Below are 25,629 nucleotides of genomic sequence, written 5' to 3' on the forward strand. Positions count from 1 at the left end.
AACAACGCAAGAATACACATGTTAGCAAACTGAAAACTAGAGGAAACTGCTGCTGATAGCCTAGACCATATACCTACAACTGAATCTGATAATGACGTCACGCCGTCATGTGCATCGGCCTGCTTTACTCTCTGTAGCCACGATATAATGCAGCTTCTTTTTTTTTTTAAAGCAAATATAAAAATAGAAGTTTTATTCAACCAGTCTGTATTTGAACTTTGATAAATAAATTATAACCTTTATAATAAAAATATGTTCATGAGCTGTATTTTTTTTAAGCAAACATCAAGTAGGTACGGGCAATAATGGCGGTAAAAAAGAAAAGGGAGGGGGGCAGTTTTGAAAGCCGGTTTATCACAATTTTTTTGTAGGTTTCCTGCTACTTTTTGATTGGATTTGAAAGATGGTCCTAGTGCACTTACTGATCCGTGCTATTTTTTAAAATCGTATTTCCAAGTTTAATTAAAGTGTTATGTTTTTTTTTATTCAGTTGTAAAGTTAAAGTACAGAATAGGTACAAAACACCCTCCCCTCCCATGTTAAGAATGGCTTTTTAAATAACATTATTTCAGCACGGATCAATAACTGCACTAGTACCTGAAAGATTAATGCCCAAAGTTAATTTCCAAAAAGAAAAATATTTGTACAAGTGAAAAAAAATGTTATAATGAAAAATGTTTTCCTGGGGACATTCGGAAACTGACAAGTTCAGCTAAATTTTGAAATTAAATAAATTTATTGCAAAACTTCCTTGAATGATAATTAGTTTTCTGGGTCTATTTCAAAGATAATTAAAGTTCTAAGATACAGAATTAATTAAAAATAAATTTTTTAATTTAAAAACTTGTTTGTACAAAAAAAATTATTTTTAATAGCTTAATTAGCACCCGAAACGAGATTCTGGCTTCACACAAGCAAAAACGGTGGACCTGAACGAAAATCACTCCGTATATATTAGTTTTCAATCAATAATAATCCACTAAAAAAAATTGTAAAAACTGGAAGCCACTCATAACATGGTGAGGTTGGGGGTGGGGGTGGGGGGTTATTCTGAAAGTAGTTCTTAGGGAGGAGGTGATGCGATGCGTTCTTAGGAAGTCCAAAATGTCAAAGTCAAAAGACTGTCTGAAAATGACATAGGAGATAGGTAGTGATGGTTTACTTTTTTCCCCAGCATCTGTATATTCCTATCGTGAACATTTGTATAATTTTTACTATTTTTTTTTTAAGTTTAATTTTTCTGTGTTCCTACTTTTAAATCCAAAATTTTTTCATACATGTCCATTCAAGCAGAAAATTATTAAAGTCTTAAATATAAAAAATATGCGAAACATGTAATCTAAATTATAATTTTTATATGCGAAAATATTAAATAAACAATGTTCACATTTATATCGGTAGTTCGAGAAATTAATTTTTCTTAGAGTCATATCGATTTCATCATTACAGACTTAGAGGCCTTTTTCTTAAATGTTCCTGAAAATAATTTTCCTTTTCTTTTTATTGTTACAATTTACGATGCTTTGTTTTCATAAAAAAGCAAAAATAAATTTCATTTTATTTTTTACTATTGAAAACCATAACTTCAGTAAATGTTTTTTTGTTTGTTTGTTTAAACAAAATGCATTTCTACTAAGATTCAAATAAAAATAATGGATTCATTATATACCGTGATCATTATTTGATAAATACTAAAAAATTTCATTATAATTGGTTAATTTCCTGATTTTTAGTAAATTTTTAAGTAAAGGGAGGGGGTTAAAATGTTTGTATATATTGAGCATCGCCATTCATTTTGCATGTATCTCAGGAGTTTTTTTTTTTTTTTTTTTTTTTTTAGATCAAACATAAAATTTATAAAAAATATTTATGAACTGTTTTTTTTTTGTTTGATCAAATATTTTTTAAAACGTTTTTTTTATGTTTGATGTGAAAAAGAAATTACCAACACCTTATGTTTGATTTAAAAAAAAAAAAAAAAAAGTGCAGAAGCGTTTTTATTATAAAGGTAATAATTTCGTTATAAAAGTTCAAATAAAGGCTGTTTGAATAAAATTTCTATTTTTATATTTGTTAAAAAAAAAAAAAAAAAAAAAAGTGGCTGAACTATATGAACTGAAGTAAAATATACAAAAAACTCATATTTTGCTCCCCACCCCATAGTGCTGATTTATTCAAATTTTATTGAATTTTCGGGGAAAAGAAATTTGAAAAAGTATTAAAATTATTTAAATTTTACAGTAATTTTTTAAGTTATTTACATTTGACAGTTTTTACCTGGATAATTTCAAACAATTTCTGAAATTATTTTTTTTAAGGATTTAATTTTTCAAGGTTCGTGCAAAAACAAAAAATAAAAATGGAAGACTGCCTCTCAAAACTTATGAATAAACAAGCAATCTTACTGTTAATAATTTTTTTTTAAAAAAGTTGTAATCGTTGTCGTTTTTAAATAGTGAATAATTAAAAATTATATTTAGAAATTAAACGTGAATAATTTTTTCTACGGAAGGCCGATGCTGCAGTAATCTTTTCGCACCTCGCTGATAAAAGTCAGAATTATTAGTTTTTCTCAAAACAAAAAATATCATTTATAAACTATAATTTAGTAACTGGAACAATTATGATTTAAGAGTTAATTAAATTTCCGTGTGTAAGCAGGTTTTACCATCTGTTAATCTATTATATAAATCTCACCTGTCTGTTTAAATGTACGCATCTATGTTTGCCTAAAAATTTAGGCACAGGCGACAGATTTTCACAAGATCTATATCATTTTGAAGCTCGACCCTTCAGACGACAAATATCGAAAAATTGACTAAAAACATTAATTCCTTCACCCTCAACTGGACACTTTTCTACAGGGAAGAGTTGCTTTCTTCACTGATATTTTCGAATCGCATCTCCTCTTTTCGATTGACTAGCCTTAATTTAAACTTTCGCTACTTCCAGTTTGGTGATGAGTGCAACAGCAAAGACGTCACGTTTTGTTTTGTTTTTTTTCACGTTTTTTTCCTCCTTTGCAGTACAGGTTTGAGCCTGTCTGCCTACTACCATTTTTTTTTTTTTGCTCAACCAACACCCTTACATACACCTTCAAACACCCAGGCAACACCGGGCACCCAAGCTAGTATTAAATAAAAATGTGACTTAAACCATACAAAAATTTTGTATGAAAAACGAGTTTCCAATGAAGTTAATTTAGTTAACATTTTTTAAAAAGTTCAGTTTTAGGAATTCAAAATTGATATTTCTTAGAATAAAGAGGAATTTAATAAAAATAATTTAACTAACTTTCCTCAGGCTACAAATTATGATACTGAAATTTAATATTAAAAAAGAAATTCTGTCATCTAGCGAGTTCCGTCCATATCAAACCAGAAGGTAATTGTTTTAGTTGCTGTCTGCTAAAATATGATTTTTTTCCTAGATATCCTATCTATGTCTTTTTCACAATATTTCAAGCCAAAGGTAAAACTTTTACTGTTATATTTCACTCGAATAATGATTGAACAAAAAAAGATATATTTGTACCAAGTTTTTTTGCTATATTTTTTTTAATGTTTTATAAGGGCTGTTTTTCATATCTGCGACGCCATGTTAATTGCTAATTTTTTAATGTTTTGAGTATTTTGTGACGTTCAAATCAAACTGTCTTATAGAGTGTAAAAAAATTTATGCAATTTAAACCCTGATTCTTCCTCTTCAATACAGAGTAAAAATTACAACGAATTACATTTTGGTAGCTTTTACTTATGAAAGTCGAAAACTAGTGCCATACCTAGTTTATCGCTACAAGTGCCAATTTGAATAAGCACCAAATATTTTTATGAATTATTGATTTTTATTTAAATAGAATACGTTTTCACCATTTTGAAAATATTTTTAGTATTTTAAAGTATATATTACTTGATAGAATATTTGATTAGAAAAGTGGAATAATTTTTTTGTATTAAAATATATTTTTGGAAAAAAAAAAATAAAATTAAAAGTTTAGTCTTTTTTTTTTATTAATCTAAAGATCAAATTCAAAATGAAGTATTTTATTTCATGTAAAACATTTTTGTATTTAAATATTATCTGAATATTTACTGAATCAAAATAAAATTAAGAAAATTCTGAAATGAATGTCATGAAAATGTAGGACTTGAATTTTTTAAGTAGTTTTGAATAGCCATTATTGGTATGCGTGCGACCGAGAAAACGAGTTTTAATTTTTTTTTTTTTTTTTTTTTTTTTTTACAGTGATCACCACTTATCAAGGCCCGGAAGCCACTCAGGGATAAGGGTTATTGCAAGTACATTACGTTAGTGTGGAGATTTGATGAAGTGTTTAATTAAGGAGGCGGTTCATTAGGAATTTGTTAACATTGGACTTGAACACATCCAAGTTGTAGTCCGGAGGAAAGCAGGCAGACGGAACAGAGGCGTGCAGTTCTAAGAAAGAAGCTTTGTTCATGGAATCCGCGTTTTGATTTAGGCACAGATATAGAGTGGGGGAAATTTTTCACAGTGGATTCAGCTAGACGGGTGTTTTTCGTGAAAGATTGGCGAGGGGGGGGGGCAGAGATTGGAGTTCAGACGAGCACCTGCCATGGAAATAACGATAAAACAAGGATAGGCTCGCAACGTCTCTTCTGTGGGAGAGAGGTTGCAGGGTAGAGAAAAGGGCATCCCCCACTAAGCCACGAAGTCTATTTTGTACTCTGTCAAGGCAGGATAGGCTGTTTTTAGCAGCTCCTGCCCAGATATGGCAACAGTATTCCATCCTTGGCCGTACTTGGCTTTTATATAGATAGAGAATTGCATCAGTAGTGAGATATCTTCTGGAGCGGTAGAAGGATCCCACCATCTTTCCAGCGACCTTGGCAACAGACTTGATGTACATGTTCCATTTCAGATCAGGAGTAACGGTCAAACCCAGAAGCTTGTCAAAACACGGGGCCTCACCCAGACGAGAGCCATCCATCACAATCGATGCCAGCTGGGGATCAGAGCGTTGATGATGTAAGGATAGGAGTTTGGTTTTGGATTTAATTCGATAAATGTCCAGATAATTAATATTTCATTGTTATTGTATTACTTTGACGTATTTGTGGTTATTTGGAATTTTAAAATATTGTTCTAATCCTTATCCTTGCATGGTCTCTGGGCCTTGATAAGTGGTAATTCCTATGTAAAACAAGGCGCACGTGAGTGATCCCCCTCTGGTGCTGCATGCGAGATGACACCACAAAAAAAATAGTGAAGAAATGATGAATGCGAGAAGTGTGAAGGGTCAACGTTGCCTTCACATTTTCGCCAAGTTTCAGAAAAATTTAATGGATGGGGCAAAAGTTACGAGATAAAAAGTGTCATTTTGGGGCATTTATGACCCATTTTGAGCTCCTGGGAACGCCGAATCCCAGTGAAAAATGAACAAACGGTGCAGTTTCACGCCTTAAGACATGTATATTTGAATTCAACACTACTATATAAACAACCATATCAGGTTTTTGAGTAATATAAAAAGAAAAAGAGCTCCAAAAAGGCACTTTTTTTTTAGCACTGGGGGACACGAACCAGAAAGTTGCCAGGGTCACCCAGACTGAATTTATATTAAGAACAATGGCCTTCATATTTTGGCCAAGTTCCAGAAAAATCTAATGGATGGATCAAAAGTTATGGGGGCGGGAATGTCATTTTTTACCATTTTGGGGCATTTTTGACCTCTTTTGAGCCCCTAGAGATGCAATGGGAATTTTCGCAAAAAAATTTTTTTACTGTGCACATCTATTTAATGAAATAAAATTCGTAGTAAAATTTCAAGAAAAACTATCTGGCTATCTGGCAATCATCAATCTTTAAACCTTTAACCATTATGACAACCAGTTTCTGTTGGAAGTATGTTGATCAATCCCAAAAATAATACAGTTGCCTGCAAGTTATGTCAAACCATCACATCAAGGGGTGGCAAATCAGCAAAAACTTTTACGGCTAATATGTTAAACTCCAGCTAGGCTTTGGGACATAGTTGCTGATTCTGCTTTGAATGTTACTTTTTCACTGCCTTCGTTCAGGATTGAACTCAGTTACCCAAAGGTGCTGAGTTCAATCCTGAACGAAGGCAGTGAAAAAGTAACATTCAAAACAGAATTATAATAGGGGTCAAAAGTTTAATTGACCATTTTTTTTTTTTTTTGCTCAACATACACATCCAAACACCCGGGCAATGTCGGGCTGAAATGCTAATATATATATATATATCTCATCATGTGCTGTCTTTCGTGTCCGAAGACGACTTCCAGTGAACCATCATTCTCCACTTGTCTGTCTGTCTGTCTCTCTCTCTCTATATATATATATATATATATATATATATATATATATATATAACACACACACACACACACACACACACACACACACACACACAGTCCATTTGAAAAAGAAAAAAAATACCCAGAAAGCAAGAGTAACATAACTTCAACCATATCAATGATAATACCTTCAATTTTAGCTTTGAAGTTATTTTTCAAAAGCTATCCAATCTAATTCTGATATTTCTGACTTTAGTGGAATTCTTACCACTGTTGAATAATTCAATGGAAACAAGATTTTCAACCTATCTAAACGATAAAACCTTATTTTCCTAAATCCAAGATTCAAATTTACATTTTTTTAAAAATGACATGGCAAACACGATTAAGAATTGGATTCAACATCTACATCTTCTACCGATGATAATGAAGCAGAATCATCAGGATACACTTCAAGCTTTGCTTACAATCAAGAAGATCAAAGTGAAAGTAAAACGGTATCTCTTTCAAGCCTGTCTGGGGAATTAACTTCAAATAAGCTTACAGTAACAAATCAAAACTTAGATCAGGTAGAAACGGAGTTAAACCTACAGACCGCGACTACAGAAATACAAGAATCACAATCTAAACTCGAAAGGAGTAAATTCCGTTATGTTTAAGTGCATAAAAGAACTTGATTATATAGCTTCCCCACTACTCGCAAGAGGTGATGATCCATTTCAGTGGTGGAAGAAGACACAAGAGATTTTACCACTGCTGAGTAAATTGGTTTCGAAATATTTAAGCGCACCACCTTCATCTGTGGAGAAGGAGAGGTTCTTTAGTACAGGTGGTAATGTGTATGAGCCTATTGAAAACAGGATGTGTCCTGAAAATGGAGAAACTAGTGTTTCTACGTTACAACTTAAATGCATTCAACTTTAAATACTGAGGAGACTATGAAGCCGGCGGCAAGAATAAAAGAGAAAGTAGAGCAGTAGCAAGTGCAAAACTTCAGTTTATAGTTATTAATTTAAAGAATTACAATTTGTACTTTGTAGCTGGTTTGTAATTTCTTTTTTCTTATCTAATTGTTTAGATTCACTTGAGAATTGGAAATCGTACTTAGCATTTTTATTTAACAAAAAGTCATAATAGTGGCCAGACACTTAAATGTTAAGTTAAATTAGCAGTTACTATGTGTCAAAGCTATCTGATCAGTCACTTGGCAGTGTTGAAATGGTTTAAATTTAGTAGGAAAAAGAAAAGTAATTAATCAGTCGATTAATCGGCAAAGTGGCCAATTACCTGTCGATTAATTGGTACACTCATATATATATATATATATATATATATATATATACATACACACACAGAGACATACACACACATTGGTAGCCAAATTCAATATTGAAATGCTCATCTTTTCTATGAGACGAAACTACATGAAAATTTGCAGGATTTGATTATAATACTATTCTATGGTTAAAATTTTATGCCAATTGGCAAAGAACCTATATTTTCGTACCAATAAAATATGCCCAAATTTGCCTCTATATATATATATATATATATATATATATATATAGTATCCTGGCAGGCCAGCTTCAGTTTTTTTCAGTTGCTTGAAATGAATTTTGCTTAGGTTTTTTTTTTTTTTTGCTTGATTGTCTCACCTGTGGGCTTGCCAGGTGACTAATATATATATATATATATATATATATAACACTTTCCTGTTGTCAAATATAAAAATATAAAAAATACCCGAAAATACTACCTAAAAGAATTGCATGGCCGCTGTATTCTACGTAAATACAAAAAAGGTGTGTGTATGCATGTGTGGTGGGGAAGGGTTTTGATTTCGGAACTCATTGCCTCCGATCCATAGCAATCACGCGTGAAGTTCTTCTGACAAGTTGTCAACCCAGATTTAAAAGCACCCATGTCCACGCCCACACCGAGCGCCCGTGTCGTATTTCTCTAGAACGATCCAGCAAACGCTAAACAGTTCGAGAAACTGCGAGAAAGTTCTGCCTGAAAACGAGCATCTTGTATGTGGTCAAAAATAAAAGCGTCTCGCTATAGGAGTTATCACCGAGGACGGAACAAATACTACATTTGGAATTATTCGCAAATAAATTTTCCAATTAGGCGAAAGAAAAAAAAAGGTTCTCGAAAATGTAAGAGATATCGTTGGTCAGCCTTCATCTGACCTCCTCTTACTGACCCATTTATCCAAGCATTGTTTCTTTCACTTCAATCACTTTTACTTTATAAATTACTTTAAAATATCTACAAGGGTTTGTAATTGGATTCGGTACTTGTAAACTTAAATCAAGACATTCAAAAATGAAAATATCGAAAAAAAAAGGTTATATTGTACGTATCCGTTATTAGTTCCATAAAAAAAATTCACTTAATTTCATCAATTTTTTTTTTTTTTTTTTTTTTTTTTACAGCGAAGAAATTGTTATACTGAGCAAAAGGTTCGATTTTTAGGATGAAAAGCTAATATTAAAAGATGGGGAGGGAGTGTTGGCGCTTTAATCAGAGTTATCTCCCCGTTGCGTGTTTAAAAAAATTCAAAGATGGCTACCTTCAACGTACCGTCATAAAAATGCGCTTTTTCCGCTGTAAAAAAAAACTCGATCAAATTAAATGAGATTTTTTGTCGGGAATCTTCAGTCGAAAACGGATAAATAAACTTTTTTCGATATTTTCATTTTTTTTTTTTAATGTTTTAATATTTTACCAAATACAGGGTGAAATAAAATCGTCGCCCTAGAAGAGACGACAGGATTCCATTTCCGTTTGATGAAAACCGGTTTTCTTCTTTGTTGCAGACCATCTGCTAGTTGACCAATTGTTTACAGATCACAAGAGCGATAGGAGCTTTCTATCATGTTTGAAAGTGATACAATGTTCTACGAGCGAGGTCGGAGATACGCCGTTGTACAACGCATGCTCTTTACCGATCCAAGTTATGACAACAAAACCATTTCCAGCACCATCAAAATGCATCGCTGGATTGCCATGAATAAGAGGAATGTGCCCAGAGTGATGAAAACAGTTTCCGGCCAATGTTATGGTATGGGGGGGGGTGAATTAATTCGACCCCTATCTTTCAAAGCTTATACTACTCGAAAAAATGTAATTCAAACCCTCATTTTTTTTTTCAATTAAAAGAGCAAGGACCAAGGTTTCATTTAAAAAAAAAAAAATATTAAAAAGTTTTTAAACTTCGGACTTTACAGGTAAATTTCTAAAAAACAAAAACAAAAAAAAAACACTTGTTTTAAATTTGAATATATTATTTATTGATCTTTTATCTTCAATTTGTGATATATAAAACTTTGGTGAGTAAATTAATTATTTACTTTTTAATAGACATTTTAAAATGGGGGGGGGGGGGCATGAATTAAAAAAAAACGTTTGTCTAAATTATATTCAGTTTATTGGAAAGAGCATAAAATTTCACATTGACCCTGACAATATCGTAAAAATATAATCAATAGGAAAATTTTGACTGATTTTTTTCAGTTTAAAAATTGAAAAATACTGTACTCACAAAATTCAATTAATTTCATTACTGTTTTTTAAAAAATAAAATATTTCTATTATTTTTATACAACTTTAATAGTTTATTTTGGAAGTATAATCCATAAAGAAAATAAAAACCCACTTTTAAAAGAGAAATAAGTTTTTCTATATTTTATTCGCAGTTTCGTGTTGGGTGTGTCAAAAATTCTTATAAAAATTCTGATACACCTATTGGTGCGATTTGAAATGAGGGCTCTACATAATGCCACCGCACATCTTCGAAGTCGGCTTGAAAACACCAAAGTGTACCTGGATGTGCTGAAGAGTGTGGTGATCACCTAGTGCAACCAGGTGACCCTTGGCAGACTCTGGGTGTGGCATCAGGATTCGCGAGCGCCGGCCCACAAGTCCAAAGAGACCCAAGTTTGGACTCAGGAGTACTACAACTTTGTACATTTCTCTCACTGCCTCATCTCCCTCCAACCTGAACGGCGCTGGACTACTTCGTTTGGTCATACGTCAAGAACATCATCAACATGATCTTCAACAACACCAAAGCCAGCCTGATCACTGAGCTCCCGCCGACGCTTGTGGAAAAGGCAATGGAACCTTGGTCCTTGCTCCTTTAATTTAAATAAAAATTAGGGCTTGAATTACATTTTTCGAGGAGTTATAAGCTTGGAAAGACAGGGGGTCGAGTAATTCACGCCTCCCATTTTGAAATGTCTATTAAAAAGTAAATAATTTATGTACCAAAGTCTTATATATCACAAATTGAAGAGAAAGGGTCAATAAATATATTCAAATTTAAAACAAAACAAAAAAACTGTTTTTTAGAACTTTACCTGCAAAGTCCGAAGTTTAAAACCTTTTAAAAAACGTTTGTTTTTTTTTGTTTTTTAATGAAACCTTGGTCCTTGCTCCTTTAATTGAAAAAAAAATTAGGGCTTGAATTACATTTTTCGAGGAGTTATAAGCTTGGAAAGATGGGGTGGAATTATTCACTATTTTCACGAAATTTCTGACACACCTAGGCATGCTCCTAATTCCAGACCGTAGCGAGACGGTGATGGAGGCTGAAGGTAGCTACATTGAATAGATATCAGCAGCTCTACTACATAAACAAGTTATCTGAATTGATTTTTTTCAAAGTTTTAAAATAAAGTTGTAGTGTTGTTTTCTTTAGGGCGACAATTACATCGTTCCACCTTGAACTTTATTCACTGCACCGAAAGTCTTTGCTACCAACGTGGATTAAATAAAGGGTTCCATTCGAAAATTCGACAGGGGTTTGTTTTACAATAGACAGCTACGAAAGAGTGATAAAATATAACAAATGTTATCAAAGGCAAGAGAGTCACTCTTCTACCTAGCTGAATAAGAGTTTACTATAAAAAATTTTCAACGAATAAAAGTGTCGATACGCGAGAGCAAAAATGGGGTTTGTATTACTGTACACAGATTCGAAAAAGTTGACAAAAAACAAATATATAACAAATAAATGTTATCAAAAAGTTACTTTTCTTCCAAACTGGATATATTTTTCGTGTTTTTATTCAATGTAACATGTTTATTCAGCTCGAAAAACAGTGTTTACCGATGTATTGGAAAATTCAAAATGGCGCCCGACTTTCTCTTTAACAAGTTTGGCAAAAGGTGTTATAAATAATAATCTAGACAAAATACTATTAAAAACCGACCGAATATATGTCAACCTATATCACAGTAACATATATTGAGCGAGTTTCTAACAGTATTTTGTCTAGTTTTATATTTATAGCACCTTTTCCCAAACTTACCGTATTAAGAGAGTCGGGTGGCATTTTTAATTTTTCAATACATCGGTAAACACAGTATGTTATTCGAGGTAAATAAACATGTTACATTAAATAAAAACACTGAAAACATATCCAGTTAGATAGAAAAGTAACTTATCTTGCCTTCGATAACATTTATTTGTTATACATTTGTTTTTTGACAACTTTTTCGAATCTATGTGTACAGTACAGACCCCAAAAAAATGGCCGCAATGTGAAAAATACATCTTTGAAATCTCGATCATGACTGAAATATAGAAAATTAAAAATACTGTTAGAAACCCACCCAATGTTACCGTGACATTTGGTAGGTTTAATATATATATATATATATATATATATACATACACACACACACACAACAAAGAAATGTTATCAAAGGCAAGATAAGTTACTCTTCCTTCTATTTGGAAAAGTTGTTAACGGTTTTACTTTGAAATGTTTATTCGGTTAGAAAAACAATGTCTAGTGTTACGTGAGAATAAGAACAAAATGGCTGTGAATTAACATTACTCGTTTTTTCGAACCGAATAAACATTTTACATAAAATAAAAACACTAAAAACTTATCCGGTTCGCGGTTCGGTTCGGTAAAAAAAAAAAAAAAAAAAGTGCCTTTGATAACATTTATTATTCATATATTTGTTTCTTGACAACTTTTTCGTACCTCTGTGCATAGTAATACAACCCCTCTTTTGGTTAAAGTGCACGGGGGGGGGGGGTGATCACCCGAGGACTAACCTTTAAGTTGATTACGGGGAGGTTGAAAAGAAGAAAATGCCTTTCGGAATAAACACCCAACCTCCCCATGTTAATAACGACTTTCGGAATAAACACTCTTTGGAGGTTGGACAACCAGTGAGTGCACATTGACCCCACTTTTCTTTTTAATTTTTAAGTGGAAACATAATAGCTACAAAACACCCTCTTCTCCCATGTTAAGAACGGCTTTCAAAATGTTATTTCAGCACGGTAACAAAATTGCATAAGTACCAACTATTTGTCTGCGCTAAATACGTGATATTCGTTCTCAGCATACTCGAAAACCTCTAAGAGTCATCATTTAAAGGCGAGTTTTACGGTGGAAAGAAATTTATCTTATTTTAAGTTATTATCAAGACTTCGAATATTTAGGTATCAATTCGCGGCCATTTTTCTTGTTCGCATGTAATGTTCAACACTGTTTCGAACCGAAATTGGACGTGTTAAAGTGAGTAAAACCACTAACAAACTTTTCCGGATCGGTACAAAAGTAACTGATTGTCTTTCATAACTTATTTGTAAGTGTATTAACAAACCCAATAACACTCAAGATGAAAACAATAGTCCGAAAGATTCCAAATAAGAATAATGAATCCTCATCTAAAGAAAAAAATTAACGTGAAATTCGGTTTATTTTCATTGTAATAAATTCAAAATAAAACTAAACCATTATGAATATTTGACGAGTAGGAAATAAACGAGTGAAAAAGGATCCGTCAGCATTTATTTTCAGACGCAAAAAAAAAAAAAAAAAAAAAAAAAAATAGAAACTTTGAAGTTTGGGTCAAACACATAAAATATTGTTTACACTTTGAAAACAAAATAGAGTTGCGTTTTTAATACCCCCCCACCCACAAAAAAATATATACCTGTGTGAAGATGGTTAAAAAAAAAAAAAAAAAAAAAAAAAAAAAAAACAGAACTAATTTTTAAGTTTTAAGTAAAGGAATACGAGAAAAAAAACTTTTTAATAAACGCAAACTCGATTTGTTTTGTTCGCTTGTATTTTTTGTTTTTTTTTTACGAAGAGTTTTTTTTAAACACTTGCCACTAATTTTATTTATCCATCGTCATCATTCATTCGATAAAAAAAAAACTTTTTTTTTAATAAGATTGTATATTTATAAGTTTAATCAACGACTTACCAGAACGAGATGCGGTCCTTAGGGTAAGTCAGCTGCTCGAGGTGACCCAAAACCCAGGGCAGTGCGTGCGCTTCGTTACGAACCAACATCGCAAACATGACACTAGGTAACAATTTAGGTTCGGCATTGTCCGTCTGGTTTGTTCCGTTCACGCCTGGTAAGATCCCAGAAAATCCTGGCGTGAAGTTACAGATAAATGTCAGAAAAACGACGTGAGCCCTCAACATACTCCTCCACGTCGACCTGCACGAAGACATCTTTCTTTACTTTAAAGACTTTTGGCGTTGAAGAGTTCGAAAAAAGAGTGTGCGGCTGCTCCTGCTGCTTTTCTCGTCTGCTGCTAGAGCCGGACTAAGAAGGCACCTGTCACTTGGAGTCAAAAAATTGCACGCTTTTTATAATAAAACTTCAGAGATCTACATCGAAAATTCTCTCTCTCTCTCTCTCTCTCTCTCTCTCTCTCTCTCTCTCTCTCTCTCTCTCTTTCTCGCTCTCTTTCTCTCCCTTGTTCTGTTGTCAAAACAATTGGGTTGCGATATCGGCTTGAAGTTTATCCACACAGAAGACTTGTGGTACGAAACAGTAAATCAGTGACTCTCACACACACACACACACGCTCGCACGCGCGTGTAAAATTGAAAATTATTGTTGTCGTTATTGTTACTAACTATCTTCAAATATTTTTCTTGGAGAAAAACTGTGGCGTTCCCTGGAGTCTGAGTGACAACAAATCTCACCATTATTATTATTATTGGCTCACATGTAGCTTTCACACAAGTCAACAAACGATCTGATTGGAAACCTGTGGTGTTCTCTGGAAGCTGAGTGACAACAAGTACCCCCAGACGTCCAGTTCTCTCCACTTCCTTCGATAGCATTTGCAAATGAATTTGCATCATCGCAACAGTCGCTTACCATTGATTTCTCGCTGGTAGTGGCCATTGGTTTATACTGGAATTTGAGTGGCACTCAGCCTCCCCAAGGTCCCAGTTCTCTTTGCGCTTGTTCAACCGAGGTCTGGTTGGCGCTCGCTCCTCGGTCGGCGGCAAAGAAAAAGGAGAAAAAATCGCTCCGACCATTGCACGAAGCCACTTGCTGTAAGGAACTTAAATGATACTTCAAGATCAAAAAACTAGTAAATGATATGCATTAGATGGGTAGATTCTGCCCCAGAAACATCATTCATGGAATATGAGGGATAAAGGACAAAATAAGGAAAGCAATATATGTATCAACGTTTCGTCTTTATTTCATAACTTCCTCGAGAGGACTGATTTGAAGAAATTTGAAAATGTGTAGTGCGTTTGTGACATGAAAAGAATGATTTTTATTTTTTTTAACAGACCATAGTCGTTAGAGTTGAAAATGTGTGATGTGTTTATGAAATGCAATGTTTTCTTGTTTTTGTTTTTTGTTGTTGTTTTTTTTATTTAGTATTGATGCGATGTAAGTTTTGTTTTGTATTTGGTTAAAATAGCTTAAAATAACAGGTTCCGTTCGATTAGTATTAACTTGCTGATTCAAGGAGATAAATTGTAAAAACCGTTACGTTATTTAATTGTGTTAGAGTTTATCATGGGTATATTAACAAATATTTTAAAATATTGTATTTGTATGCTATTTCTTAAAATCAATCATCTGGAGAAAGTCTTGAAATAAGGACAAAACGTTGCTGAATATATAAATAATTTACATTTTTCCTTTTTCATTTCTCATCACATTGGAATATTGTTTCCATGATTTTCATCACGCACACACACACACACACACACACACTAACTCATGCAGAAACACACACACAAACATATAAACAAACACTAACTCACACACAAACACACACCAACACACATACAAACACTCACTCACACAAACACATACATAAAATACACATAAACATACACACACATAAACATATACACACTCGTGCACACAAACACACATGCACAGGTACACATGCACATAAAAACACACACACAAACACTCACACACACAAACATACACAAACACAAACACTCACACACACAAAACACATATACAAACACTCATGCACACAAACATACACACAAACATACACACACGTAAACATACACACACACTCATACATACACACAAACACATGCACAGAAACACGTGCGCATACACTCACACAGTCACTCACAAACATACACAAACACTCACACACACACTCATATACGCAAACACAAACACTCACATATACAAACACACAGACACCAACAAACACACATACACAGACACCGACAAACACACATACAAACAAACACACAAAACACACAAAAACAGACATAGATATATATTATTTCATGTATAACAGTATGCATATAAAATCATAAAATTATATCGGTATTTTTATTTTTCTTATATAAATTAATGTCGATTGTGTAATATAGTGCACACGGAAAAACGGGTAAAAAAACAACAAATAATGTTACCAAATGCAAAAAAAAAAAAAATACAAGTGAAGCATGCACGGTCCCCCGTGAGTGCACAGTGAACGAGGCATAAAAAATATGACTAAGTTTATCATCCCCCCCCCGCCCATTTTATCCCAAAAGCCCCAAGCGGAAGTCAAATTCCCGTGAAAATGAACAAACGGCATTAACATATGTAAATTTGAGTTCTGCACCATACAAAAAAAAAAAAAAAAAAAAAAAAAAGAAATGAATAAGTCCATCGTTTTTGTCCCACCCTCACCTCTTAGCCTCAAAAGTCCCCAAGGCCTTAACATATTTAAATTTGAGTTCAGCACCATGCCAACCTGCTAAATAGACATACACAGAAAATTTGGGACAGATATGGTAAAATAGTCCCAACAATGGAGTGTTTTTATTAGCCCTAAAAGAACCCTTAGAGCACAATCAAGAGTTATCGTTAAGTATAGACAAACAAAATTATATAGAAGTCAGTTAGTTACTTTTCAGAAAGTTTTATAAAAATCCAAGGCATCAGTTTTTTTTTTTTTTAATAAGCACAAAAGTGTCAATTTTAGCCATTTTAACACGAAAGGCAATTCTAGGAAGGGGGGGGGGCAACCGGAGTTTTCTTGGAAAATCAGTTGTTACTTTTTTTTTACTCATATTATGTTTTATGTTTGTGCAAAATTTCAAATAATTCCAAGGTGTAGTTATTGAGAAAAGTGCGGACAGACGAACGGACGAACGGACGAACGGACAAGGGTGAATTTACAGGTTTAACTTCCTTTTGTCGGGGGACCAAAAATGTTTTTGTACTTATCTATATAATTTGCACATGTTTTAGTGTTTATATTGTCAAATTTATTATCGATGTATTTGTTATCACCACTTTTAATCTAACGTTTGAGTTATATTCAGCGATTTTTTTTTTGTTTAGCGTTAGTTTTATAATTTCAGGCTTCAAAGATAATAGTAAAAAAAAAAAAAAATATATTAAGTCTAAAGCAGTTGCCAGTTGGGTTAGGATAAGCTATTATTATTATTTGTACTCACTGGGAGTTCTCATATTGGTCATCATCGGGGATTACTCACTGACAACAACCGATGGTGTTTCCTGGAGTCTGGGTGATAAAAGTCTCCCTAGATTTAAAGTACTCCTCACCTCTTCTGATAACTTTGCAAATGAATTTGCGTTACTGGAACTTCTCGCTGGTAATGCTCATTGGTCTTCACTGGAATTTGGTTGGCAATAAGCCTCCCCAAAGTCTCAGTCCCCTTAATGCCCATTCAGTGGAGGCTAGTGCTTTCTCTTCTTGATCTTTCCATCCTCCTTGATCCTTCTTGACTATTTGGTGTAGTGCCAGTCAACGCCAACACTATAATTTCTTTTATTGTGTGTATGGGGGGGATGAGGAATTAACTTACAATTTTGCAGTTTCAGTTTCCTTGGTTCTATGCTATTTTCCTCTGTCTTTTTGTTTTGCTTCTTTTGTAGTTTCTATGTAACCAGTTAACGTTTGTAACTCAGTTTTTCCCTTAATTCTGATCTCCTATTCCCCCACCCCCAAAATTTCCTTTTACAAAAAACACAGTATCGGAAAAGAAACACTAGTGCCACTGCCACGCTACCTGCCTATACATGAAATGTTTTTCTAACTATTATCTATTGATTTCATTCAATATACCCAAATTCCTGCAATAAGTCTAAGAAGAAACAATCTCATACAAAGTCATAGTTAGAGGTGGTAGTACAATATTTCCTCACTCATTGTTATGTGCTTGTCCTATCCCAGTTTATACCGTTACCAAATATTTCATAGGATTCAATTATTATACATTATTATATGTCCGTGATTATTTTATTTCATCATTCCGTGTAAGTAATAATCATCTAATACTCAACCTGTAAGTTCGTTCTTTCTTCTTCTTCTTCTTCTTCTTCTTCTTCTTCTTCTTCTTCTTCTTTATTGGCCTATACTTCTTTTTCTCTTTCTTCTTCTTCTTCTTCTTCTTCTTCTTCTTCTTCTTTGTTAGTCTTTACTTCTTTTTGTTTTCTTCTTCTTCTTCATCTTCTTCAGCGTATTCTTTGTCTTCGACTTGGTTTTCGTCGTCATCATCTTTTTTTTCATGGTCTTCTTTTTTGCTAGCCTTTCCTTCTTCTTCTTCTTCTTCTTCTTCTTCTTCTTCTTCTTTGCTGTTTACTTCTTCATCATCATCTTCTTTATCTTTTTTATCTTCTTCATCGTATTTTCTTCTTCTTCACATTCTTATCCGTCTGCTTAATAATCAATGATAAGTAAATAAAGAGGTTGTTTTAACTGGCCGGCAGCTAGATACTTCTACTTCTTTTGTGCTGGCTTTCCCTTTCATCCTCATCCTCCTCGTCGTCGTCCTCCGCCTCCTCCTCCTCCGTCTTCTTCTTCTTCTTCTTCTTCTTCTTCTTCTTCTTCTTCTTCTTCTTGCTTTTCATCGCCGTCGTGGTCTTTTTCTTCGCTACTGTGTTCACGTTATGTTTAAAGGTCACGAAACATATTAACTACAGGGGTTTTCAGAATTATAACTTTCTGTTCGCCAGTTTAAATGCTTCAAAATTCATTTAAATTTTTCCTGAATACACATCGTCACAACAAATTAATGGATTTTCATGAGTACCGAATACGTTTATAAGGTTTATGCAGAATACGGACCGTGCCGAAAGGATCAAAGGAAAGGAGACACAAGTTATCATTGATATTTAATTAAATATATGTACAAGAAAACATGCTTCTCATATCTGTGTGTGTGTGTGTGTGTGTGTGTGTGTGTGTGTGTGTGTGTGTGCGTGCGTGCGTGCGTGTATGTGTGTGTGTGTGTGTGTGTGTGTGTGTGTGTGTGTGTGTGTGTGTGTGTGTGTGTGATTAATCCACGGATTCTTTATTTTAAAATATTTCTTACCGAAAATGAATGCTGTGGCGGCTGAATCGCTAAGTGATTCCTACGAACATTAAAACGCAAATGGCTTTAATTGTTATGCTCTGTCTTTCTCCTTTTTGTTGGATTTCGCTTTCTTCATCACTTCCAAAAGCTAGTAAGTTTCACAGGAAAGTGCTAACTTAGAATATTTTCAACCAATGAAAATCGTTTCGAACCCCCAAAGAAACAGGTGTATGCGAAAGTAATAAACCAATGCGAACTTAGAAATAAGTTTGGGCCAAAAATTAGTTTACCCCAAAATTCTCAAACCAGTTGTATCTGGAGGAAGACACCAGAACATATGATTTGGTCGGAGAGTGCGGTGGGAGTGCAAAAAGAAAAGAAAAGGACTCAGTGACTCACATACCAGCTTTCTTGGTCCTTTAACCAGTAAAAAATAGTTACTAAGAGGTCAAAATTGAAGAAAATTGGAATTTGGCAGGTGCAAGTTAACATTAATTGCTCTTGTACGTATGCGCAAATATACATTTATACGTTAAAATCGGTTCATTTTTACCTTTTTCTAATCCAATTGATGATAACTCAAACAGTAATGATTAAGTCTGGAACAAGAAATGTTTTGGTTTCAAGTCTAGCTGATGACATCCAAGTTATTTTTTTAACTTTTGAAATCAGTACTGTATATTAGATACAATATAAATAATTAATATATTAATGGCTCTTTGATAATAAATATGAAATGTGCAGAAATTAAAACAGGATATTTAAGCATATTTTACGACAAGAACACACTGTGCGGTCACTATTATATATTAGGTACAATATAATAATCAATAGAAAAATTGCCTCCATACTGATAATAATAATAATAATAATAATAATAATAATAATAATAATAATAATAATAATAATAATAATAAATACAAATTATTCATAAATTAAAATATCATATTTAAGTCTATTTTACGACTAGGCAAAGGGCGAGCATTCGCTAGTATATATATATATATATATATATATATATATATATATAGTCATCCACACACAGTACTGTTTCGCTGTATCACAGGTCATCATTGCGGCTAGACGTAACAACTACGTCAAGCCAGGTTTGAAACTCAACCGCCTAGGCAACAGTCGGCACTCCTAACTTTTACACTATTTGGCTGCTGCGAAGGTGGGAAAGTGAATTGGCAATGTTCAAACATTTTCCAAACGCTTAAGTACACACACACACACACACACACACACGCGCGCGCGCGCGCGCGTACACACACACACACACACAAATTTCATACCACATGACTTACAGTTAAAAGTGTCTTCTGTGTTTAATAACATATATGTAATATATGCTGTGGCTTCCCAGCTTACCACTCCCATGTTGTAAGCAAAATCATTCTATCGGCTGAAACTCGACTCTTCCGGAAATACGCCACTACTACATTTGCTAAAAGTAGCAATGACCGTTTTCAAACAATAAAGAGAAAACACAAGGACTTCATCTTTTCAGCTGCCGTGTGGACAGAGGTGGCAGAAATGCGATGCACACTCCTCTCTCTACTGCTGTTTGTCTCCTTGGACTCCCCTTCACAGCCTGCTAATCAAGTTCCTGAATTCCTGAACCTTCTTTAACTTTGGTTCCCTTCCAACGACGCCAGCTCACTCCTGCATATTCCAGCCATTCGTTCCTGCGACCCGCTGACATCCGGTTACCTGCTTCAGTGTCCACTGACGTCTGACTACCTGATCCAGTGCCCATTGACGTGTGACTACCTGCTCAAGCGCCCACTAACGTCTGACTACCCGTACCGGTGCCCACTGACGTCGAGCTACCTGTGCCAGTGCCCACCTACGCCCAGCTACCTATTTAGGTCCTCATTGACACCCGGCTATCAGTTTCTACTTCAAGGAACCAAGAATCTCAATCCCATAAGGCGCCAGTTCTCACTCCGGCTTGAATTCATTTGCCTTTTATTTTACCTTTTTTCTTGGTATAAGTAAAACGCGATATACGTCACCTTTAATTGATCATCTGTTAGCCATGTAACCTTCATCAAATATTTCAAATGTTTAGACCCAAAATTGGCGGAGGAGTTTTGTAGAGTCTGCAAAAGTCAACTCTTTCAACTTTGACCTCTTGGGAGCCAAATTTTCGCCCAAAAATTGATTAAAAAGCTTGCTGCATGTCTGAATACCCTTTATGTAAAATGTCAAATGTTTAGACACAAAATTGGCTGAATAGTTTGCTAGAGACCGCAAAGGTCAAATCTTTTGAACTTTGAGCCCTTGACAGCCAACATTTCGACTAAAAACTGATTAAAACTTGCCTTATGTCTGAATACACTTTATGTAAAATTTAATATGTTTAGACCAAAAATTGGCTGAGTAATTTGGTAGAAACCGCAGAGGTCAATTTTTTTAGACTTTGACCCAAATTCTGACCCCTTACCATTTATTGATTTGGACTAAAATCAAATTACAAAGTTTGATCCATGTCCAAGTAACCGAAATCTAAAATTTCAAGTGTTTAGACCCAAACATTGGCGAAGGAGTTTTGTAGAGTTTTCAAAGGTCAAATCGTTGAACTTTGACCCCTTAACAGCCAACATTTCTGGTCGAAAGCCGATTAAAAAGATTTTCCCAAGTTTCAATACACCTTATGTCAAATCTCGAGTCTGTAGACTAAAAATTAACAGTAGTGTGGTAGGGAAATGTACAAACACACACACACACACACACACACACACACATACATACACACACACACACACACACACACACACAATTTCACTTTTATATACATGTATACTAGCATGGGTGCCCGGCGTTGCCCGGGTATTTGGAGGTGTATGTTGAGCAAAAAAAAAAGCGGTCAATTTTTATAACTTCGACCCCTATTATGAACCCTTAGTTTACTGTTTTGCGCTCAAATCAAGTTATTAAGTTAGATCCATGTCCAAGGAACCTACATCTAAAATTTCAAGTGTTTAGACACAAAATTATCGGACGAGTTTGGTAGAGTTCTCAAAGGTCAAATCGTTGAACTTTGACCCGTTAATCGCCAAATTTCTGGCCCAAAATCGATCACATCGATTTTCCCAAATCTCAGTACCCTGTATATCAAATTTCGAGTCTGTAGACTTAAAATTGAGAGAGTTATTGCGTATGGAAATGTACAGACACAGACACAGACAGATACTTTCACTTATATATATATATATATATATATAAAAGTGAACGTGTCTGTGTGTCTGCCTGTGTGTGTACATTTCCCTACGCAATAACTCTCTCAATTTTAAGTCTACAGACTCGAAATTTGATATACAGGGTACTGAGATTTGGGAAAATCTAGAAATTTGGCTGTTAAGGGGTCAAAGTTCAACGATTTGACCTTTGAGAACTCTACCAAACTCGTCCGACAATTTTGTGTCTAAACACTTGAAATTTTAGATATAGGTTCCTTGGACATGGATCTAATTTAATAACTTGATTTGAGCCTAAAACAATAAATGGTAAGGGGTCATAATAGGGGTAAAAGTTTTAAAAAATTGACCTTTTTTTTTATTTTTTGCTCAACATATACCTCCAAACACCCGGGTAACGCCGGACTGAAAGGCTAGTATATATATATATATATATATATATATATATATATATATATATATATATATATATATATATATATATATATATATATAACTACTTCATTTACTCACATAAAATTAATATACGAAAGTATAAATTTATGCGTAAACTTTAAGTATTTACTTCAAAAGTGGTTAATACGTAGGTAGAGCTAGTTATAAAATATATATAGCGATTAAGCTACACTAAATATTCCGCGCTTCATCCACTCTATGACTCTTCAGGCTTATGCGCATAAGCCTGAAGAGTCCTAGAGTGGATGAAACGCGGAATATAACCTAATATATATATATATATATATATATATATATATATATATATATATATATATATATATATATATATATATATATATATATATATATATTACTGTTATGTACAGAGAAATGGAACACAACAATTTTCTTTTGTTTTTGTGTATATGCTTTTTTTTTTTTGTTGTTTCTTACTTTGGGTTTACTTTTTTTTTTTTTTTTTTTTTTTTTTACAAAGGTATCACCACATTATCAAGGCCCAGAGGCCACTCAAGGATAAGGGTTAAAGAGTGTACAGTAGAAGTTGGTCAATATAGTAATCATTAGTAATGAAAATTTGGTAAATTTAATAACTTATATGGAACGGCTCATCAAGAACTTATTTACCTTAGACTTGAACACAACCATATTGTAGTCAGCCGGAAAGCAGGAAAACGGAAGACAATTCCACAGGCGTGCAGTTCTAAGAAAGAAGCTTTGTTCATGGAATCTATGTTTAGGTTTAGGCACAGATAAAGAGTGGGGGAAATTATTGATAGTGTTTACAGCTAGACGAGTGTTTCTTGTGAAAGTTTGGCGAGGGGGGACCATAGATTGAAGCTCAGTCGAACACTTTCCATGAAAATAACGATACATCAGAGACAAACTCGCAACATCTCTTCTGTGAGATTTTCCAGCTAGAAAAAAATTAACATCCGTTTACAAACAACTGATTTAAAAAAAAAAGTATTACAACTGGTGACCGGAAAAAAATTGTCAGGAAATATATCCGGTAGAAATACACTTAAACGGCATTTATTTTATGCGAAAAATTCGGTAAATAGTTACACTTTCTTTTTTTTTTTTTCTTTTTTTTTTTCTTTTTTTTTTCTTTTTTTTTCTTTTTTTTTTTCTTTTTTTTTTCTTTTTTTTTTTCTTTTTTTTTTTCAAAAATGTGTGGTCTTTTCTTTTCTTTTCTTTTCTTTTTGTTTTATTATTTGATTTATTTTTTGATGTTTGAATTTTTTTTTTTTTACTTTTTTAAAAACTTGGAGGGGGGGGTCCAAAATCTAGATTTTTTATGCTTTTTTTTTAATATTTCCATGTTATGTTTTCTTTACAAAAATGTTTGGATGTCATTCGACTAACTACAACCACTGAATATGACTTTCACCACTCTCTATCCGTGCCTAAACGTAAACAAAGATTACATAAACAAAGCTTCATTCCCAGAATTGCCCACTTTTGGAACATTGTTCTGCTGGCATGTTTCCCGGTTGAATATAACATGGTGGCCTTCAAGTATAATGTAAACAAGTTCCTGTTAAGTCGTCCTCCTAAATAATCCATTCAACCAATTTACACCAGAAGTGATTACTACACCACCAGTATACATTCATTAACCCGTACCTCGAGCGGCCTTCAGGCCTTGATAAGTGGTGACTCCCAAGTAAAAAATATCTTTATCTGCTATTATTATTACTACTACTACTACTACTAATAATAATAATAATAATAATAATAATAATAATAATAATAATAATAATAATAAATAAACAATGCATGACAAATGCATTAATCTCTCTATATAAATTCGTATTCCTGTCCGCTTGTATGTTTGTTCACAATTTGATTAATATGTATAAAAGGTCAATTATTTTCCTTATTAATTTTCATACTGAAAACTTACTTGCGTAAACTTGATTTCATTTATTTCTATGTATAGTATGATTCTTGAAAAATATATGCTCAAGAGGTAACCTCATTTGCATATTACATTAAGGAAAATCAATTGTTATTTGAAGTTGATTTATATTGCTAATATATTTAATTTCATTTATTTGGAATTATTATTACCGAAATCGATTTTTTTAGAAACCGGTTTCGAGTTATTTCCCCTGGGTGCCACATTTCCCTTTGAAAACTCTTTAAACTGCGGTAAATTACGTTTAATACATATTAGAAAGTGCCTTTACGGCAAAAAAAAAAAAAGCCAGAAAAGTGCATTTACGAAAACAAAAAACAAAAAAAAAGAAAGCCAGTGGAAAAGTACCTTTGCAAAAAAAAACAAAAAAAAAAACAAGCCAGTAAAAGGTATACCATTTTTTTCTTATACGTTTCGCAAGTCACGCGCGCGTTTAAAAAGCTTATTTTGCAACGTCTTGACATTATAACCACTTGTGACCGTGCGCGCAAAATAGTGTGTCCGTAAGTTTTTTCCTTCTTCCCCTATTTCGCCTTTAACGTTTAAATCCGGACACCGCGGCTGCTTCTTTTTTTTTTTTTTTTTAAATTTATTTCGGTCACACAAGTACTCCCTGCTATTTTGATTGAAAGAAAAGTTGTTTTGATTAATTTAGTATTTATTTTATTTGGGGGGGGGTAGGGGGTCCAGCGCACGGGTAACAAAAAGTGCTCAATATCCGGGAATAGCTTCTTCTCTTTGTATCCCTTCTGCCGAAATATTTGGTAAAGAGGGCGTCACGTACTTCTTCTTTTGGAGGGGGGGTACATTTTCATGTTTCTATCTGTTCTTTTATTTTTTAAATTTTTGTGGGGGAATCGACATTGCCCACGATGAAAATGATCAATATCCTTAGTATAGCACGTGTGTTTCAAACGGAACTTCATGTCGACCCTGGCAATGCCGGCTATCCATACTAGTATAACATAAAATATAAATAAACATTCAACTAAGTCACTCCGATGACAAAGAAATTAAAAAATATCCTCACTGAAACAACAAATAAACAGGTGCGCACGCTCATTGGCTACAATAAATTGGTGTGCGAGTAACTAGGAATCTGATTGGCTGACAGTTCTACATGGATATATAAAAACATGAAACAACATCAACTCCAT

General features: G+C 33.7%; 2 protein-coding genes across 3 annotated transcripts in view; one reads left to right on the plus strand and one right to left on the minus strand.

Annotated features, from left to right (window-relative positions):
- LOC145247492 (procollagen galactosyltransferase 1-like) overlaps window positions 1-14,133 on the minus strand; it is a 330,273-nt gene extending 316,140 nt beyond the window's left edge. Inside the window, exon 1 of the mRNA XM_080109303.1 lies at window positions 13,542-14,133. Coding sequence (XP_079965429.1) covers window positions 13,542-13,798 — 257 coding nt within the window. The 5' untranslated portion in view covers window positions 13,799-14,133. The remainder of the gene's footprint in view (window positions 1-13,541) is intronic.
- LOC145247493 (uncharacterized) overlaps window positions 1-25,629 on the plus strand; it is a 263,190-nt gene that overhangs the window by 60,600 nt on the left and 176,961 nt on the right. The window contains exon 2 of one of the 2 annotated variants that reach the window (XR_013863272.1): window positions 4,246-5,804. The exons of the other annotated variant lie outside the window; for it this stretch is intronic. The gene's annotated coding sequence lies outside the window, so the exon portion shown is untranslated. Of the gene's footprint in view, window positions 1-4,245; window positions 5,805-25,629 lie in introns of those variants that run through there. 2 annotated transcript variants of the gene reach the window in all.

This window comes from Euprymna scolopes, chromosome 25, assembly GCF_053919585.1.
Source record: "Euprymna scolopes isolate OS-2025 chromosome 25, ASM5391958v1, whole genome shotgun sequence".
Taxonomy (NCBI): Eukaryota; Metazoa; Mollusca; class Cephalopoda; order Sepiida; family Sepiolidae; genus Euprymna; species Euprymna scolopes.